At 51.1% G+C, this 18,576-nt stretch overlaps 1 protein-coding gene across 8 annotated transcripts in view; it reads right to left on the minus strand.

The window, feature by feature from the left end:
- Nucleotides 1-13,597: 13,597 nt before the first annotated feature.
- The window catches only part of PPP2R5C (protein phosphatase 2 regulatory subunit B'gamma), a 138,776-nt gene continuing 133,797 nt past the window's right edge, over nt 13,598-18,576 (minus strand). For 6 of the 8 annotated variants that reach the window (XM_040256905.1, XM_040256902.1, XM_040256904.1 and 3 more), the window contains one exon: nt 13,598-16,335. In XM_040256905.1, coding sequence (XP_040112839.1) covers nt 16,204-16,335 — 132 coding nt within the window. In that variant the 3' untranslated portion in view covers nt 13,598-16,203. The other 2 variants (XM_040256903.1, XM_040256908.1) reach the window with 1 other exon arrangement.

The following is an 18,576-nucleotide window of genomic DNA, read 5'->3' on the forward strand; positions in this document are numbered from 1 at the left end:
AGGCCTGCGGGCTGAGCAGGTGGACACCTGGGTCCAACCCTGGCTCCTTCGCGCCCAGGCTGTGCGGCGTCAGCACTGACGCCCCTCTACGACGCCGCCCCATACCGCTGCTAAGACCTAGTAAGACGACACAAGGCGAGCAAGCGGTTCACACCGCAAGCCCACTCTGGACGGCTGGCCCCGGAAGTCAGACAAGGACAGCGGGCTCTGCTCAGCGCGTGATCCGCGGTCAGCTTCCCGGGCTGGTGGAACCGGGCGCCCGCTTTCCGGAGCCGCCGAGTCCCGCCTGGCCTTCGCCCCGCTTCCTAGCCGGCGGCGCGTTCCACGCACCCCACCTCCCCTGGCCTGGGGGCAGCCCTGGGCCCGTCTCACAAGTGAGGGCACTGAAGGCCGGACCGCGTTTCCGGCGGGCTCCTTGTTCAGTCAGGGTTGGGACTTGCCCACGGCGGCGGCGTGCGGACGCCGGGACTCCCCCGGCAGCCTGCGAGCTTCGCCGGCCGGAAGCCCGTCGTGATTCCAGAGCGCTCTAAGCCCTTTACCGGGTCTCGGCCGCTGCGGGCACGTGTCCCGGCCTCGGCGCGCTCCGGAGGGACCGGACGCCCTGGGATTGGCCCATCCCTGCCAGGGGGGCGGGGATCTCTCCCCGAGATCTCCGACTTTTGCGTGAATCTCGCTTGCTCGCGAGACTGCTGTCCAATTGGTGACTTTAAGCCCCACAATGCATCGGGCGGGGCGGACGTGTGTCTTCGCGCGCCGCTCGCGTCATCTTTCTGAGCCCGCCTGCGGTTTGCGGTCCTTCTCACCCGGAAACCTTGGCTCGGCTCGCTTGTTTCTGGCGAATGGGACGAGTTTCTCAAAACTTACGGGCCTCTCGTGGCCGTCCCTACCCTGGCCCTAAAGGCCTTGTTCCCGCGACCTCCTCCGAAGCCTTGGGTTCCGCCCTCGGTTTTGTCTTGGCCTGGCTCTCGCTCCAAGCCCTGATTTGAGATTCCTCCTTCTATCTAGACTAGGGATACTTAAGCCAGGGTCTTTTACTCGACTTTCTGGGATTCCCTTCAGATTATATGTAGGATAGGCCGTGTAGGAAATGGCAATCCACTCCAGTATTCCTGCCTGGAGAATCTCATGGACAGAGGAGCCCGGCGGGCTCCATGGGGTCGCAAAGAGTCGGACACGACTGAGCGACTAACACGCAGGCCGTCTAGGAGCTCCTCTGGATTGTTAGTGGTGGTGGGGGGGACGCGCTTAATCAGGCTTATATGCTAAGAACCCTCGCAGGACTAACGGGGCCCCACTTAGTCCATCCGTTGGCTTTTGTTTTTTCTTCCTCAGCATAGAATCTGGCACAGATGTTCAGAGGTGCTTGTTAGAGGGAAGAGACTATCCTAATGTTATTTCTCCCAGTTACCCTGTGCACACGCCTTAGTCTACTCCAAAGGAACACTTTGTATTACCTGTACACAGCTTTTGATTGCACAACTGCCTGGTGGAGTTAGGCTCTTCTTTCTGGCGGATGGTTTTAACTGTGCATTCTTCCATCTGACTTTCATTGAGCTTGTAAACCAGCCAGTCTAGGGGTAGAGCACAGCGCCAGACCCTGGAGGCATGGTGGTGAACAAGACGGGCTCAGGCTCTGTACCCATTGAGCTCACGGTCTATGGGAGAGGTTAAACCTGAGGGATAGGTCGTGAGTGCCTCTGGATGGGTCACCAGGGAGATCTGAGACTGAAGGATAAATAGCTAATAGCTGAGTCAGGGTGGAGGGGGGAGCAGCATGGGTAAGATTCCAGCTGTCACAGGAGGAGAGGAGAGAAGGTGGCAGGGCCAGCGTTTTGACCCTTGGAGGGTTGCTGGGAACGTGCCGACCGATGAAAGGAAAGTGCAGAACCGGGGGTGCTCTCACAGGAAGAGCTGGCTGAACATGCCAACCGATGAGAGGAAAGTGCAGAACTGGGGGTGCTCCCACAGGAAGAGCTAGCTGGCTGTTTATGTGAGCGGTTCAAGGGCAGGAGGGAGTTGGGCAGGCTGAAGTGGTAAAGGGAACAGCTGAACAAAGGATGGTTGTGGAAATCTGAACATTGGCAGGAGCCTCTCTGGGCCTCAGTTTGCCCGTCTATAAAGTGTGGGGGCTGGACCCATCATTAAGGTCCTCCTATCTGTGATTCAAATTGAGCAACACTTGAGTTAGGTGAGGATTTAAGAAGTGATTACAGCGGGGAAAGAGAAGGAAGGAGGCAGGAGAGAGTGACACAGACACAGAGGGAACCCTGGGAAGAGCAGGACTCGGGGGCCTGCCTGGTCAGAGAGCCAGCCCTAGGTTCAGACCCTTGGTCATCCAGCTGTGGGACCTTGGGCAGTTCACTCCAAATCCCAAGGCCTCGAGTTTTGTCTTTATAGTTTGGGAATAGCAGTAATAAAAATTCTGGGTGACACTGTCTTTGGGTTTTAGGGGAGACCATAGCCAGAGCTATAGCTGACTCTGAATAAAACAGCATTGATTTACAAACATTAAAGATAATCTCTGGAAAAACAAGCAAGTTTGTCTCGGGGAGTAGAACTGGGTGAGTGGATGGTTTGGGGCAGGGAGGGCACAGAGGGTTGGAAGGAGAGGGTTTTTTGTTTTTTACTGCTTTTCATTTTGAATTTTGAACAACATGGCAAGTCAGAGAGTGATGCCAGGCCTTGGTGTTTCTGCACTGGTCCCAGCTGGGCACACACCAGACCTGAAGGCAGAGAGAGCGTTAGCAAGAGTACATTCTGGGCACCTGGACACCTGAGTTCTGACCGAGGGTCTCCCACCAATATACCTTGGATTTATTTTCTTAAGCCTGGGGTGCTGCAGTCCCTGGGGTTGCAAAGAGTCGGATACGACTGAGTGATTGAACAACAGCAAATTCATAAATTTGGAGACAAGTGAGGGCTTTATAGAGGGTAAAGCAAAATCTTAGGACCCCGCTGGCCGGCATTTGGATTCAGAGTCTATTAATGACTAGCTGGTGAGCTTGGGTCAATCACTTAATCCCTCAGAATCTCAGTGTTCTCACCTGAAAAGTGGGGATTAAGAACACTAACCTAATTGTTGTGAAAATTCGATAAGATGCTGTGTGCAGAGGAAAAGTCCAGCATGTTGTAGGCGCTCAGTAAGAATTACTTCTGGGTGGGGGAGGGACGGATGGGGCGCTTGGGGTTAGCAGATGCAAACTATTACATATAGAATGAATAAACACGGCCCCACTGTATAGCACAGGGGATGACATCCAGCATCCTGTGATAAACCGTAATGGAAAAGAATATAAAAAAGATATACGTACAACTGAAGCACAATACCGCAGAAATTAACGCAAGATTGTAAATCTACTATACTTCAATTAAAAAAAAAATTCCATTCTCCCCTTCCAGCTTAGAAGAGCCCACCATGACCTGGACTAGGCTGGAGAAACATCACTGAGTTAATGTTTTTTCCATCTCACGAGGGCTTAATTCCATTTAAAGGGTATGATGCTGGGGGAATGCATCAGGAAGCACAGAGTGTTCAGTTCACAGCGCAATCTGAGCAGCAGTTAGGTAGAAACAGTTGAGCATGGGGAGGCTCAGGCATCCCATATGCCAGCTGCTGCTGCTGCTAAGTCGCTTCAGTCGTGTCCGACTCTGCGCGACCCCAAAGACGGCAGCCCACCAGGCTCCCCCGTCCCTGGGATTCTCCAGGCAAGAACACTGGAGTGGGTTGCTATTTCCTTCTCCATATGCCAGAGGGTGGGGAAATCTCTGTGGGTGCTTCTGGCGCCCTCTGGTGGTGAGGAGGGAGACTGCGGGTCAGCGTATGTTCCATTGATAGGTGACACACGATTTTTAAAAAAATCAGGAACGCACACGTGTAAGATCAGTGCACGTATTCCAGAAATATATGAGCTCTTGGAATATTTAATTTTTGCAAAACTGATATATATAGTATAACGTATTGCTGTTCAGTCGCTGAGTTGTGTCCTACTCTTTGGGACCCCATGGACTGCAGCACGCCAGGCTTCCCTGTTCTTCACCATCTCTAGGAGCTTGCTCCAACTCACGTCCATTGAGTCGGTGATGTTATCTAACCATCTCATCCCCCTTCTCCTCTTGCCCTCAATCTTTCCCAGTATCAGGGTCTTTTCCAATGAGCTGACTCTTTGCATCAGGTTGCCAAAGACATATATATATAGTCATTATATATAACATATATATTCATAATACATATGAATTTGAGCACTGTCTGGGAGACAGTGGAGGACACAGGAGCCTGGCGTGCTGCAGTCCATAAAGTTGCAAAGAGTCAGATACGATTTAGTGACTGGACAACAGTATTATATATATATATATATATATATATATATATGTTATATTTGGGATGCTATATATGTGTATGCATATAATGTGATTCTATTATGCAAACTGTTTTGGACCTTGCTTGTTTCATCTAAACATATGTTTTGAATAACTTTCCATGTGAGAACATACAGTTTTAACACATTGTCCATTTTTAAAAACTGTTATGGAACTGTTGAAAGCATAAAATACATTCATCTTAGGCCTGTGGCTCGATATATCTTTGTGTGTGCATACTCTAATGAATTCCTTTTTCAAACAGATGAAAAATGGTAATAATCATGATAGTCAGTACCCTGAATGTGTTCCAGGCACTACTGTAAGTGCGTGGAGAACTTTCATTAAAGTTTACATACTGTTCCATTCTACGGATGGTCAAGGATAAACACAGCCGACATCAGCTAAAGCGGTGAAAACAGGTATCATTCAGTCACTACAGACTGCAGGGGAAAAGCTGAGTTCTATTCTGACTTGTGCAGAGGGGATGGGTGTTTTCAAGAGAGGATGAGTGAGTCAGAAGGGGCGTGTGGAGGGTGGGGGTTCAAGTGAAAAATCACCAAGGCTGGGTGAGTGCAGATCAGACAGGGCGGCTGGGTCAGAATTTTACCTCCATGGGAGCTATATCCTTCCTTCTGAGTCCATTTCAAGGGAACGACTTTCAGGTCCTTGAGAAAGACACTCCTGGGCTGTAGGAGGTATCTGTCCGCCTCAAAGGGGCAGAAGAAGGCTCACAACTGCAAGCCCTTCTTAGTAAATGCTCTAGAAGGGAGGTCAGGGCCTGTGGTCAGGGGTCGGCTGGAACGAATGGAAAATTCTCCTGGGGCAGTCCCCTGGCTTTCTCAGGCAGGTGTTTTAATGGGGAGGGGGTTCCTGGGGTCCTCCTAGGGACACAGCCTTGTGCCACAGGAACCAGGCTGGAGTTTCGTCATCTCTTCATGCCGGGGTTTGGACGGAGCCCCTATGTGCCAGGAGCTCTAAGTTCTCAGGATGCACCTTTATTTATGAATAAGTTTTCTGTGGCTTCCACCACTTTTCACTGTAGAGACCAAGGCTACTGTGGCCATCTCAGGCTGGCAGCCATCGTTCTTCCGTGCAAGTGTTACTGGTGGTGAAGTGCCCAGAAGCCGACTTGCAGTGTGAAAGGCATGACATTTAAAAGATTTCTTACAGACTTCTTTGGGAAACCAATCACTTTTAAAGTCTTTCTTGAATTTGTTACAATATTGCTTCTGTTTTATGTTTTGTTTTTTTGGCTAGGAGACATGTGAGCTCTCACCTACCCTGACCAGGTGAAGGTACCCCCTGCATTGGAAGGTGAAGCCTCTTTTTTTTTTTTTTTAAACTTATTTATTTATTCAGTTTTGGCTGTGCTGGGTCTTTGTTGCTGCACGAAGGCTTTCTCTAGTTGCGGTGAGCGGGGGCTACTCTCTAGTCGTGGTGCTCGGGCTTCTGCTTGTGCTGACTTCCCTTTTTCGCAGAGCGCAGGCTCTAGGGAATGTGGGCCTCAGTAGTTGTGGGTTTAGTTGCCCCACTGCATGTGGGATCTTCCCGGACCAGGGATCAAACCCATGTCCCCTGCATTGGCAGGCGAATTCTTAACCACTGGACTACCGGGGAAGTTCTTAAACTATTTTTAATATTACTCAACTGCCCTTCTGAAGAGTTATACAAGGTTGCATATCCATCAGCAATAAACGAAGAAGCTCTTTCCTCCCGCTGCCCCCCACCCCCCACCCCCCACCCCCACTGCAATGTGAATTTCTTTCTCAGCTCTGTGGTGACCAGTGCATCCCACCAGGGTGGCTGACTTTCCATGGATGAGCCCCCTTCCCTCTCGGAGCCCTTGTTTTCTCGCTGTGAAATGGGGCGAGGGTACGTCGTAATTTTAGCAGGTACCATCTGCTGGCTTCCTCTGCCTGCTTTAAATGATCATCTCTTTAATCCTCCCAAACACCCCCAAGGACTGAACCATTACCTGCATGTCACAGTTGGGAGCCTGGAGGGCGAGGGAACTGGAATCTCAGCCCAAACTGCAGGCTGCAGGACGCTTTTCTCCCTAGAGCCCAGCCTCGGAGGCTGAGCTGGAAAGCGGTTGGGGGTGGATGGGTCCTCTGGCATCGGGACAGGGGAGCATTACGGTAGTCACCTGCTTGAGGTCTCCTCAGAGCTTAGAGGGATGCACCCCTAGGGAGGACCCATCGGAGGAAACCGATTCTTTGTCCTCCTTTATAGTGAGAGAAGGGCCAGCTTCCTCTTGTCAATTCTGGGTCATCACCTGTAGCGTCCTTGAAAGAGTGGGTTTCATGGAGAGTTAATTCTATTGCTGTTGTTCAGTCACTCAGTTGTGTCCAACTCTTTGTGACCCTGTGGACTGCAGCGCACCCGGCTTCCCTGTCTTTCACCGTCTCCCGTAGTTTGCTCAAATCATGTCCATTGAGTTGGTGATGCCATCCAACCATCTCGTCCTCTGTCGTCCCCTTCTCCTCCCGCCTTCAGTCTTTCCCAGCATCAGGGTCTTTTCCAATGAATTGGCTCTTGGCATCAGGTGGCCAAAGTATTGGAGCTTCAGCTTCAGCCCTTCCAATGAATATTCAGGGTTGATTTCCTTTAGGATTGACTGGTTTGACCTCCTTGCAGTCCAAAGGACTCTGAAGAGTCTTCTCCAACAGCACTGTTCAAAGGCATTAATTCTTCGACCTCAGCCTTCTTTATAGTCCAACTCTCACATCCATACATGTCTGCTAGAAAAACAATAGCTTTGACTATATGGACCTTTCTCAGCAAAGTGACGTCTCTGCTTTTTAATACACTGTCTAGGTTTGTCATAGCTTTTTTTCCCAAGGAGCTAGCGTCTTTTAATTTCATGGCTGCAGTCAACATCCACAGTGATTTGGAGCCCAAGAAACTAAATCACAAAACCTCATTCCTGGAGGAGGGGGCAAGCAGGTGGGGGGGCCTCCCCACCTCCCACCCCGTGCGGGCAGAGAATCACAGCACTGGCCTGACTTTCAGTACAGCCTCACTGCACACTCAGGATTCACTGAGAAAATCCAGGCCATCAGAGAGCACCTCCTTCATCTACTTGCCCCAAACCTGTGCCTCCACCTCTTTCTCCCTCCCTTCCTTCGCTTAGCGCTGCGTCTCCTCGCGTGCACGCATGTGGGTTCAGTCACTTCAATCGTGCCCGACTCTGCGTCCCCGTGGACTGCAGCCCGCCAGGCTCCTCTGCCCATGGGATTCTCCAGGCAAGAATACTTGAGGGGGTTTCCATTGCTCTCCTTCTGGGGATCTTCGTGACCCTGGAATTGAACCCGTGTCTCTTACATCTCCTGCACTGGTAGGTGGGTTCTTTACCACTCGTGCCACCTGGAAGCCCCTGGGTCCCCTTGCTGCCCCTCTTTCTGGCAGGCCTGCCATGTCTGGTCAAGGGCCCGGGTGGGCAGGGGCGGGTGACAGATGAGAGCAGTGTTTGGATCCCCGTCGCCGGGATGAGGTTCCAGCTCTGCTCTGCTCAGGACAGGGCAGGCCACGTGCCCTCCGAGTCTCTGTCCCCGGGCTGCCTCCTGGGTCAGCGCACAGCCCGAGAGAGAGCACGTGGATGTTCTCCGGGGGTGGCACACTGGCTGCCCTCTGTGCAAGGGGACCCTGCACAGCCTTCTCTGGGCACCGCCCTTCCTCCCTATGCTATCCAGCCTGACTCCTTGGCATGCCAGGGTTTCTTCACTCCTGGTTTCCTCCGCCAGGTGCCCCAAGTCCCAGTGGCAGCAGAGACTTGGCACCCTCAGGTGGCTCCGGATCCTCCCAGCCGGTCCTCACTCTTTTGCACGGGAGCCCCCACCCCCCCTAGCTCTTGTCAACTTGCAGGGCTTACCTGTCACCTGCCTGTTCTAATCTTGTCACCCCCTCTGGGTAGAATTCTTTTCAGTTGCCCACCACGCATGGGCTAAAGTCTGCATTCTGCTGTCCTTGCACATGTCTACAGCCTCATTTTGCGACCACTGTCCCTGGGCCCTCTGGTGACAGCGGAGCTCCAGCAGAACTTCAGGCCTTTCCCACCTCTGGGTCTTTGAGCGCTTCCGTTTGCCTGCGATATTCTCCGCCCTCAGTGGGTGGAGTCCAATGGGGTGCCCCTGCAGAACCCAGCCCTCTCTCTGCCCGGGTGCTGAGGTCTGTGCTGCTCATCCCCACCATCGCTGCCTGGCACATCCCATAAACACCAATGGGATGAGGGCCAAAAGGTCCTCTTCCCCACAGCCCCCTCCTCTGGGTGCACAGCCCCTCTCAGGCGGACATCCAGCCCTTTGTACCTTCATTCGCTTGACCGAGTGAGCAGAGTATCCCAGGGACGGAGCTGGGCACAGGTGACGTACAGTGAAAAACAGGTGAGGTCCCTGTCTAGCGGTGGAGGCTCTTAACTAAGGTGGAGGCTCTTAACTGAGAAACAAAATTGCAAATTGTATCAGGGCTCTGAAGGAAGGAGTGGGCTGAGAGGAAGGGGATATCCAATTGGACAGGGTGGTCAGAGAAGGCTTCTTGGAGGAAAAGCCACGGCCACTGAGACCCATGGGATAACAAGAAGCCGGCCAGGCCACTTTGGGGATGGCATGGGCATGACAGCCTGTGCAAAGGCCCTGAGGCAGGAAAGAGGTAAGACTCAGAGACCAGTGATGGAACAGGTCGGCAGGAGTCGGATCAGAGACTTGTTTCCGCAGCAAGGAGTTCAGGCTTTAAATGCCTGGTGAAGCTGCTCAAGGGTTTTAAGCAAGAGGGTGACGTGATCACCGTTTAAGATGCTCTGGAGAAGGCTGTCACACTGCCAGGGGATGATGGAAGCCGAGGATGGAGGCCCGAGAGCGAAGCTTGGGTCAGGCAGATGGACAGACGCACCTGGGAGGCGTGGCCCCCGGGATTTAAGACGCCAAGTTCAGGGAGAATCCAGGCTGGCTTCCAGCTTTGGCCAGCGGAGGTGGTGGCGCTGGTCCCTGGGATGAAGATGTCAGGGTCATGGCTGGGAGGTGTGGCCCCTCCTGCCAGTGCCAGCCCCTGTGCGTGGGGTGTCGAGACTGTCCCAGGCACCCTGAGGCCCCAGCACCCACACGTGCACAGACATCTATTGTTCAGAATTCTTTCCACTGTCTTCACTCAGGTCACATCTTCACTCTTAGCAGCCTGGGTTTGGTTTTTGTTTTTTTTTTATACTTAAATTTTGCAAGGTCAATGAGTGAAAAATACGGTACTTTTTTAAAAATAGGAAATGTGTGGTTATAAATGACTGAACACTTCTGGTACATCCTGGATAATGGGCTGAAGACGATTCAAAATGCTTTTCCCAAATGTTCTGAGAAACTTGGATTTTAATATTTTGGGCTTCTCTTGTGGCTCAGCTGGTAAAGAATCTGCCTGCAATGCGGGAGACCTGGGTTTGATCCCTGGATTGGGAAGACCCCCTGGAGAGGGAAAGGCCATCCACCCCAGTATTCTGGCCTGGAGAATTCCATGGACTGGATAATCCATGGGGTCGCAGAGTCGGACAAGACTGAACAACTTTAACTTTACTACGGGACTTATTTATTTATACATGCTGTGTGGCGTGGGGGATCTTAGTTCCCCAACCAGGGATGGAACCTGGGCCCTGGCAGGGAAAGCACTGAACGGTAACCACTGGGCCACCAGGGAATTCCATGAGAATTTCTTTCTTTCACTCTGAAAATATTTAAATTTTCACTTGTTAAAAAACATTTCCATATGAAGCTCATTGCCTGTCCTAAGTATTTCATTTTCCTAGAGAGATATTTAAAAAATTCACAACCTAGAAAGAATACAAGTGGCAGGCAACATAAAGGATGACCCACACACACACAACTCCGGGGTCTCATTAGACGTGTGCAATGGGCTGGGGACCGCCATCTACTGGTTTCATCTGGGGCTTTCCCGTCTCTGGGTCTGTTTCGTTCTCTGTAAAACAAGAGTTTTGAACTAGACCTTGGTTCCTGGAATCCCAGATTCCGCAGAACCGGAGGCAGATCAACATTGCTGCTGTATTACTAGTTTTTCCAGGGGGTAAGGGTGGCACACAGTGGCGCCAATTGTTTTCAAGTAGGGAATTACTAGAAAACTACTACTTATGTTCGTGTTTCATGAAGGCTTAGTGCCAAGTGTGGAGGAGAAACATGTCGGGTGAAGGACAGCTTCCCGACCCAGGTGGCACAGTGGTAAAGAGCCTGCCTGTCAATGCAGGAGACGAAAGGGACGGGGTTCGATCCCTGTGTTGGAAGATCCCCTGGAGGAGGAAATGGCAACCCACTCTGGCACTCTCGCCTGGAGACTCCCATGGACAGAGGAGCCTGGTGGGCTGCAGTCCGTGGGGTCACAGAGAGTCAGGCACGACTGAGTGACTGGGCACAAAGGGAGGAACCAGCTCAGTGCCCTGGAGGACAGAGGAGCCCTCCGTCATGCCCAGCACTGTGTGAGCAGATGGGCAGTGGGGGCCTGGCCATGGTCATCAGGGATCCGATATGGTTCCCGCGTCACCTTAGATACGGCGGATTTGGAGTCTCAAATCATGTCGACAAAAGCAAGGGGCTGGGAATTGGGAGACGTGGCTTTTCTGCTCACTGAGCATCTGTGGACCTGGGTATCCTCACCCATGAAGCAACTTGCTTTGGGAGGAAGTCATGGCAGTCTCCGGGCTGGAGAAGAAAGCTCACGAGGGACCTAGTGGTAACTTAGTTACTGGACTGCGTCTTGGTTTGGGCAGTGGGCCCGTGGTGTTCATGGTGGTTATGAATGAATGAGTGAAGTCAGGAAGCCTCTTTCGCCCGAGATCCCCACCCTGGAGACTCCTGGGCCCCTGTCTGGCTAGGCGGGTAACCAAGACCACTGGTTATCTAGACACCTCCTGTTCCACCACTCCTCACTTATCAGGATGCCCTTGCCAACCAGCCTATTCTAGAAGCCCAGGGGGCAGGGAACACGTTTTCCCCATGTTCAGACTCTGAGTTGAAGGGGAAAATGTAGAGCGAGGCGTATTTTCAGGTTTACTTGATGTTAATGTTAAATACAAGTCACCTCCGGGCCACTCCCGGGTGTGGAACTGCGTCCTCCCGGAGTGATGGAGCCTCCTCTTCACGCTCTGTCCCTCTGCTGGGTAGCTCATGAGTCTCCTCTCTGGAGTCTTCTACTTCCTCAAGTGGCTCAGTCGGAAAGCAGGTCTCACAGCTCAGCCGGAAGCCCCCTCCTCTTCCTGTCTCCACCTGCCTGTGTGGTGGAAGCTATTAAAGGCCCCGCACACAGGCGCCACCGGCTGCCTGCTCTGCCCCGTGCTGGCCGTGGCCGGGACGGTTAACCAACCTCTCTGTGCCTCCCGCTCATCTGTGAGGCGGCTGAGCCCCCAAGGGCTCCCCTTGCCCCGACGCAGGTCTGCCCTTTGCTCCCGGCAGGTCACCTCTCGGCCCTGGGAACATCCTGCCTGATAAGTTCGTCTGGGGGGCCTTGGGCCTCCCTGGAGAGTCTGTGCTAACGGTGGGATTTGGGGGGAGTGGGGCAGAGCTTGGGCTGCATAGAATCAGCTCCGTCTTTGGGGGAATTGGACGACACTCGTCAGTTATGTCAGCCTGACTGACCCCGATGAAACTGGACACCAAGGCTGGGGCCGAGATATCCAGGAGGAGCCGGGTGGAGGGAGGGAGGAGCTGGGTGGTGGAGGAGGGTGGGGAGCTCCCAGCCGGTCCCAGACCATCTCTCCCTGCGCTGACTTCCACCTGGATCTATCTGCTCATGAACCGTGAGGACGGCAGCTCCACTCACTTCCACGTGTCTTTCCGGGGAATCAGGGAGCCTGAGGTGCTGATGTTGGGATGCTAAACTTGGCAACGGCCCTCCCGTCCATGTCCTCTGAGTGTCAGTCTGCCCTCGGGGTCCAGGCGGCCTGTTTTCTCCTCTGCCCGTCATGTGAGTGACCCCCACCTGCCCTGGGGCTGGGTTTAGCTCAGTTTGCCCCCCATAGCAGGCTCTTTACTCCAGTCTTTTCGAAGGTCACGGAGAAACAATTGTGGAAGAAGCAACCTCTAGGTTCGTTTACTATGGAATCATCTGGACTCTGACCCAAAGAGAGAAAGCTTTAAGACAGTCCGCTCAACAGCAACACTTCCTGTGGACACGACCTACTGTGCGCTCACCTGGGCTAAGTTCTGAGGAGGCTGCCTTCAGTGCAGTCTGAACACCCTCTAAGCAGACGTGGGGGGAACGTGTCCCCTGGGGCTGCGGGAGGCAGTGGCCGGTGCCCTTAAATTGGCAGGGAATTTGAGAGGTTTCTAGCAAGCGCACTCGGAGAGGGCCGCGAAGACTCTATTAGGGCCCCACCCGAGAGAGTGCAGCCTTAGGCCGACTTCTCCACGTTACCTTTGGTGCCGGGCCGCCCCCCTCGCCACCCCCCCCCACCCCGCGCATATTCTGACTCTGCTGTGCTGCCAGTGTGAGCACGTCGGGGGGTGTGTGTGTGTGGGGGGGGTGCAGGCACGGGAAGGCCCTGAGGACAGCCGCTCCAGCAGCTGCACCAGTGCCGAAAGGCCGTCACACTGGGTGCCCTACACGCGGGGCGTCCCCAAGGTCGTCACTGAGCCCCAGCTCCAGGAGCGACTTCGGCACGTCTGTCACTGGTGGCCGGTGGCGGGGTGAGGTGGGGAGGAGGCACAGGGACCGCTTGACAGACAAGGAAACCGAGGGGCCTGGGTCACAGCCCACCCGCTGGGAGGCCTGAGGAGGGTGAGCTTGTCGCCAAGACTCCAGGCAGCGGCTGATCCTGGGCGGCTTTTCTGTAACCGCACTGGGAAGATGAGGGTGGATCAGCTAGGACCCCAACTCCTCCTCAGCCATCCTCCTCTGCTCTCAAGACTCTAACGTCTCTTCGAGAACCATTTTAAACATCACGGTTAGGGCTCAAATAATTCCATTTCTATAAACTGTGTTTGGATTCACATTTGCCTACTCGCAAAATGAGGGCCGTCATTAAAAAGTTATCTCTACTTTTTTCCATTAGAGAAGCAAAAAAAAAAGAGCTTATGGAAGGCTCGGGGAAGACAGGGCTGTGGTGGACGGCAGAGTGGCCACCCAACCCGTGTTGAGCGAGGGCCTTCCAGCCGGTGTCCCCGGCGGGGCTGCCCGCCCCTTGCCGTTACCTGACGGCGATCGGCACTGGCTTGCCCAACACCATGGCTGAATTTAGTGTCATGATGAGCAGTAAAATTCACAGGTTCTTTATTTAGTCCATATAATACACCATTTTTTAGAGTTTTTCTTCTTTTAAAATTAGATAAAAGAGCATATTAAATGGCAAGTGTATGAAGTTTCTCTTCATAAACAATGTCAAAACGAAAAGTTCTGAATTACAAAATGTTAAAAAATATGTAGGTACTTAACATTTCACTAAAGCATAAAGTTACAGATATTCTCTAAAGAAAAATAATTGTGCCACTTACCTATTTTTGCTGTTTCTATGAACTTTTTTTTTTTAATTCTGTACATAGGACATTTTGTACAAAATATGAAGTCTACATTTTTATTACTCATTACCATAAAACAAAGATACAATGTATGTACAATATTAAAAGGAAGCCATACTAAAGCCGCACTAAAAAGACACTCGGAATCGTGACATTTCTGATGCACAGATACCTTTTGGAAAGAGTGAAGATGCGAAACGCAGAACTTTATGAAGAAAAACAGTCACCGGTTTATTTTCAATGCAGTACTTTTGAAATCAGTTTGGTACAGAATAAACAGTGTATCAATGTAATAATATGTAAGCTGAGCAATTAGCACAGGGAATCTGAGTTCTAACTAGGAAAACTTTGAGAGGCCAAAATATTAAATAATACTCTTGTCAAAGAAAATCAGTTTCTCTCAAAACCTTTTTTTTTTTTTCTTCCCTTTTTGGTGAATGTTTGTCTTCAATAAAGAGCAGAAGGAAAACCTAGACAAAAAGATGTTCTTAAATGCTGAGCTTTCCACGTCACCCAAACACGGAGGTTTTGCTTTTTCCCTCGGGCAAGAGGAGAGGCTTCCCAGAGACCTCTCGGGGACACGCCGAGAACATCCTCCGTCAGCTAAAGACGGAAGTTCAAACAATGGTTTATCAAGATACACAAGACGCTGCTTTTATACAGTGAAAAGCACCCTTTTTCCCTCAAAAGGAGAAGGCATCTGAACTTTTTTTTAAATGGTAAATTTCATAATGGCAAAGTGGAGGGATACTTGTCAAGTTTCTCAGGAAGGTTTCTCCTCCCGCTTTCGGCTGGGCGGCCTTCCAGTTGACTACCTGCTCTGAACACAAGGGGTCCGCTCCCTCCAAGTGACAGGACCCAGGGAGATACACGCCGTTGGGTGGGGGGTTAACTGAGATCCACGGGCAGGAGGCTCCAAGCTGCACAGACGTCTGCTCCGCTCCTCACAGGGTCTGAATGGGTCCCCCCAAGACCTTGAGTGAGAGATACATCCTGACGGAAGCCTTTGAAGCATCAAGACATTTAACATCAAGTTATAGCATCTTACGCCACAGACACAGGAAACTAGAATCACTGGTTGAGGGCGGCGGTATGCATCTCAAATAGCTTTCGAGCAGGATAAGTCAGTCAAAATACTGGCCACCAGGAGAGACGTAAAGAACAGAGCCTTAAGTTTAAAGATTTTTCTCCTCGTGCTGTCCCATTGAAAACAAAGAGCTTAATACATGCAAGGAAGTCTGAAATATTTAGCAGCATTGAAGACCAGTGAAGACTCAGACGCTGGATTTTCCTTATGAGGCATCGACTAAGGTGTCCTCTTTGCAACAGAGACTCCTTGGAGGCCATCGCTGCTGCCGCCGCCGCTGCCTCTGTGAAGCCCTGGGGACCGCACCGTGGGGAGCGGGAGGGGAGGGGGGCACTTGCCCACGCACTGATTCTGTGACTTCTGCCCAAAGGCAGCCGTGGCCTGTCTCGGGCTGAGAGCTGGCCTCACTCAAAATGATTTCCTTCTGACTTTCTACAAAAAGTAGAATTCTCAGAGAATTTATCAATTAAAGAGCCTCATTCAAGGGTAACAACGTGTTAAGTAGAGAAAAATCATTCTTCAAAGTAAGACATTGAACGCACCACTTTAAAGTTCCAATTCCAGGCAAGAGAAAGCTTTTTTTTTTTTTTTTAAACAAATTTCCTATGAGCTCACTCCCGGGACCCTGGTGCTGGACCACAGACCTGGAAATATGGCTTTAGTGACACGCAGCAGCAGCAGGACGTGGTGCGCGCGGCACCAGCTGGAGTAAAGTGATACCTCGGGAAGACACAGCGGGGGAGGGTCACGTCACTTTCCCAGGGAGCTGTGTTAAGATCGACAGCATAGAACCACCTCGGTGGGATTAAAAACAAAAACAGACCAAAAAAACCCCCCAAAAACCAACCACCCAGAAAGAAACTGCTGGCGTAACAGTCTGAAGGGCTGTACAGTCTTAAAAAATATGTGATACTCTCTTATAGTGTTCCTTTGATTTGAAAACCATTAATATCTCCTAAGTCCCACTTAACCTAAATGATCGCAAATCCCATTTGGGGAGAACTTGAAGGTGACGACTGGGGTGCTTTCCTTAGCTCTGATTTTGGGGAACCGTCTTATGTGGGGCCGTGCAGGGACCCCAAATTGGGGGAGGGTGTACGCACAGCCCTGGGCGGTCACCATTGTTTGAACTCCTAGTCTCGAGCTGAGGCGGAAGGACGCGATTGCCTACAGACGGGGTTGGAGGAAGCTTGGACTTGAGTGTGACTGACTGGTATGGCACACGGAGCGTGTCTTCTCTATGGGCGGGCGCGGGGGCTAGCGCCCGTCCTGGGGCGCCGGCTCCTCGGCGCGGCCGTGGACCTCCAGGGCGCTCTTGGCGTGCAGGTCCTGGGGAAGGTCGGACTTGCGGCGCACCAGGGGCCGCTCCTTCTTCGGGTCCTTCTGTGCCTGCAATGGAAACGCACGGCGTTGGTGACAGACCCGGCGACCTGGAGGTGTGCTCGCCCTGCTCTGAGCTGGCGCAGCCCACACTCCAGGGGCCCCCTGAGGACTCTGGACGCCCAGAAAACGGGGTGGCCCTCACCCCCTCAGTGACCAAGGGGGATGCCTCGTCTATTAAGAGATAACTGAGGGACGGTGTGCATGGTGTTGGCATCGCGGTCTTCTAAAAGGTACAGTTTTGTCCAGGGTATTGGATACCTCTGTTTTGTAAATTCATCAGCTTTAGTACATCTCATAAATGGCAAAATCTTCCTAGTTCATAAAATGTCACCGAAACCATTTACAGTTGTGTCCCTTACAGAGGCATTTCAGGAAGTCGAAATTTCCCTTGGAGGTAGATAAAAAGAAAGAATGAAAAACACATTTAAACTGGACTCCAAGCCAGCAACAGGTCTAAAACTTCTATTAAATTTGAAAAAAGATACTTAAAATGAGAGGTTTTAAGTAGGTCATGTAAGGGAAAAAACCTTCTAGAACTTAGAAAAACTATACATTTAATCATCTACATAAAATTTCCTAACATTAAGGGTATGATGTAAGATTCCCCTCTCCATTCCATTTTCTTCCTAAACTTGGGACATTTTGGTCTTACTAAGGGAAAAAAAGAAGGAAAAAAATTAAATAAACCCCCGTTTGCATGGGAATTTAGAGAATTTTGTCTGCAGAGAAAGGGTGGTCTGAAATATGGGGGGGTTCATGAATAATAGTTAAATTATTCAGTTTTGAAGTACGGCCATTGCATCACTACCAGTATATCTGAAACAAAACAAGAAGCCATCAAAGTCGCCTAAACACACCGTTATGTACCAGGAGGCAGCCGGTTGGTGAGGAACTTTGACAAGAACCACAACTTCCTTTCTGTTTAAGTGTCTCCAGCAAAGGGGAGGTAGTACTTAAATAGCAATAATTTGGTGGTGATGAGCAAACACCTACCAGAAAACACTCGTACTAAGTCAATCACTTGATAGCAAAAAGCACACATCTTTGACCACTCCCCGGAGTGGCCAGCTTGCCAGCACCGCTGGCATGATACGCAAAGTATACTTCTCTGTGCTTTAATAAAAATATCCAGGGACTTGCAGACACAGTATATGAAAAGTGCAGTTTTGCAGAGCTACTATTTCTTACGGTTCTTGGCAAATTGACCATAATCATGTCAAGGTTTGGAAAGAATTTTGGTCACATCATTTTAGGATTGTTTCTAGAAATGTTATTTGGATATTAAGGTTCATTTATGGCAAAGGCAGGAATTCTGATTTTCTCTCCCGGAAACTGGTGTAAGATAGCTTCAGGGGCTGCCGATCAGGGTCACAGCCCTTGCAAAAGCGCTCTCATCGGTGCAGCCTGCTTGCCTTCGACCCGGGAGAAACTCAGAGGGAAATTCTACCCTGAATTTTATGTCCATTCCATGTTGAGTTGTAAAACAAAGCAAAGCGAGGCAAAACAAAAGCCTTTCAGATACTTGAAATATTTAATAACTGCCGCCGACAGGCATTCCAAAGAGAAGAAACATTTTCATAGAAAAAGGCAATAGTAAGAACCTGGGAGCTGGAAACCAACAAACGCAAATTGAGAAGGCAAACGTGACCAGGGAAGCTTCTGGAAGGAGAGAGAGAGGGAGAGAGGGACCTGCTGAGTCTTCCTGTGTAGCCATTTAATACCAGGGTGTAAAGCAGAGAGCAGTTACACAAGCCACAAAGGTTAAAAAAAAAAAAAAATCAGAAACATGGGAGGCAGGAGAGAGATGTCATGCAGATGGTCACCCTGGACGAGTGGCCCTGGTGGAGGGGTGTGCGGGTGAGCATGCCGTCGATGGTGGGGCGGACGAGACAGACGGGATGCTGCCCCGGACACCTCCCCGGAGACGTGAGCCGGGAAGGTGCGGTGTCTGTCCGCAGCGGGACAGCGGCTCTGAAAGGAGAAGCAGCTCTGAAAGCAGCTATTCGGGAAGTGGGGGGCAACATCGGGGTGGGCGCACGGAAAGAGTGCACACTTCCACTACTTAATTCAGGACAGAACTCATCAGAGTCTCCTGAGGGACCAGATCCCTTTGTCTTCACCATCACAAGCTGGAATGACAGGGGAAAAAAAGGGAAAATACTTCATGTACACAGCATTGACAGTTCTTTTCCTAAATATAAAAAAAAGCCTTATAAATACACTTCTATGTACTGGAGTAAGGAATAC

The sequence above is a fragment of the Oryx dammah genome, unplaced genomic scaffold (assembly GCF_014754425.2).
Source record: "Oryx dammah isolate SB20612 unplaced genomic scaffold, SCBI_Odam_1.1 HiC_scaffold_16, whole genome shotgun sequence".
Taxonomy (NCBI): Eukaryota; Metazoa; Chordata; class Mammalia; order Artiodactyla; family Bovidae; genus Oryx; species Oryx dammah.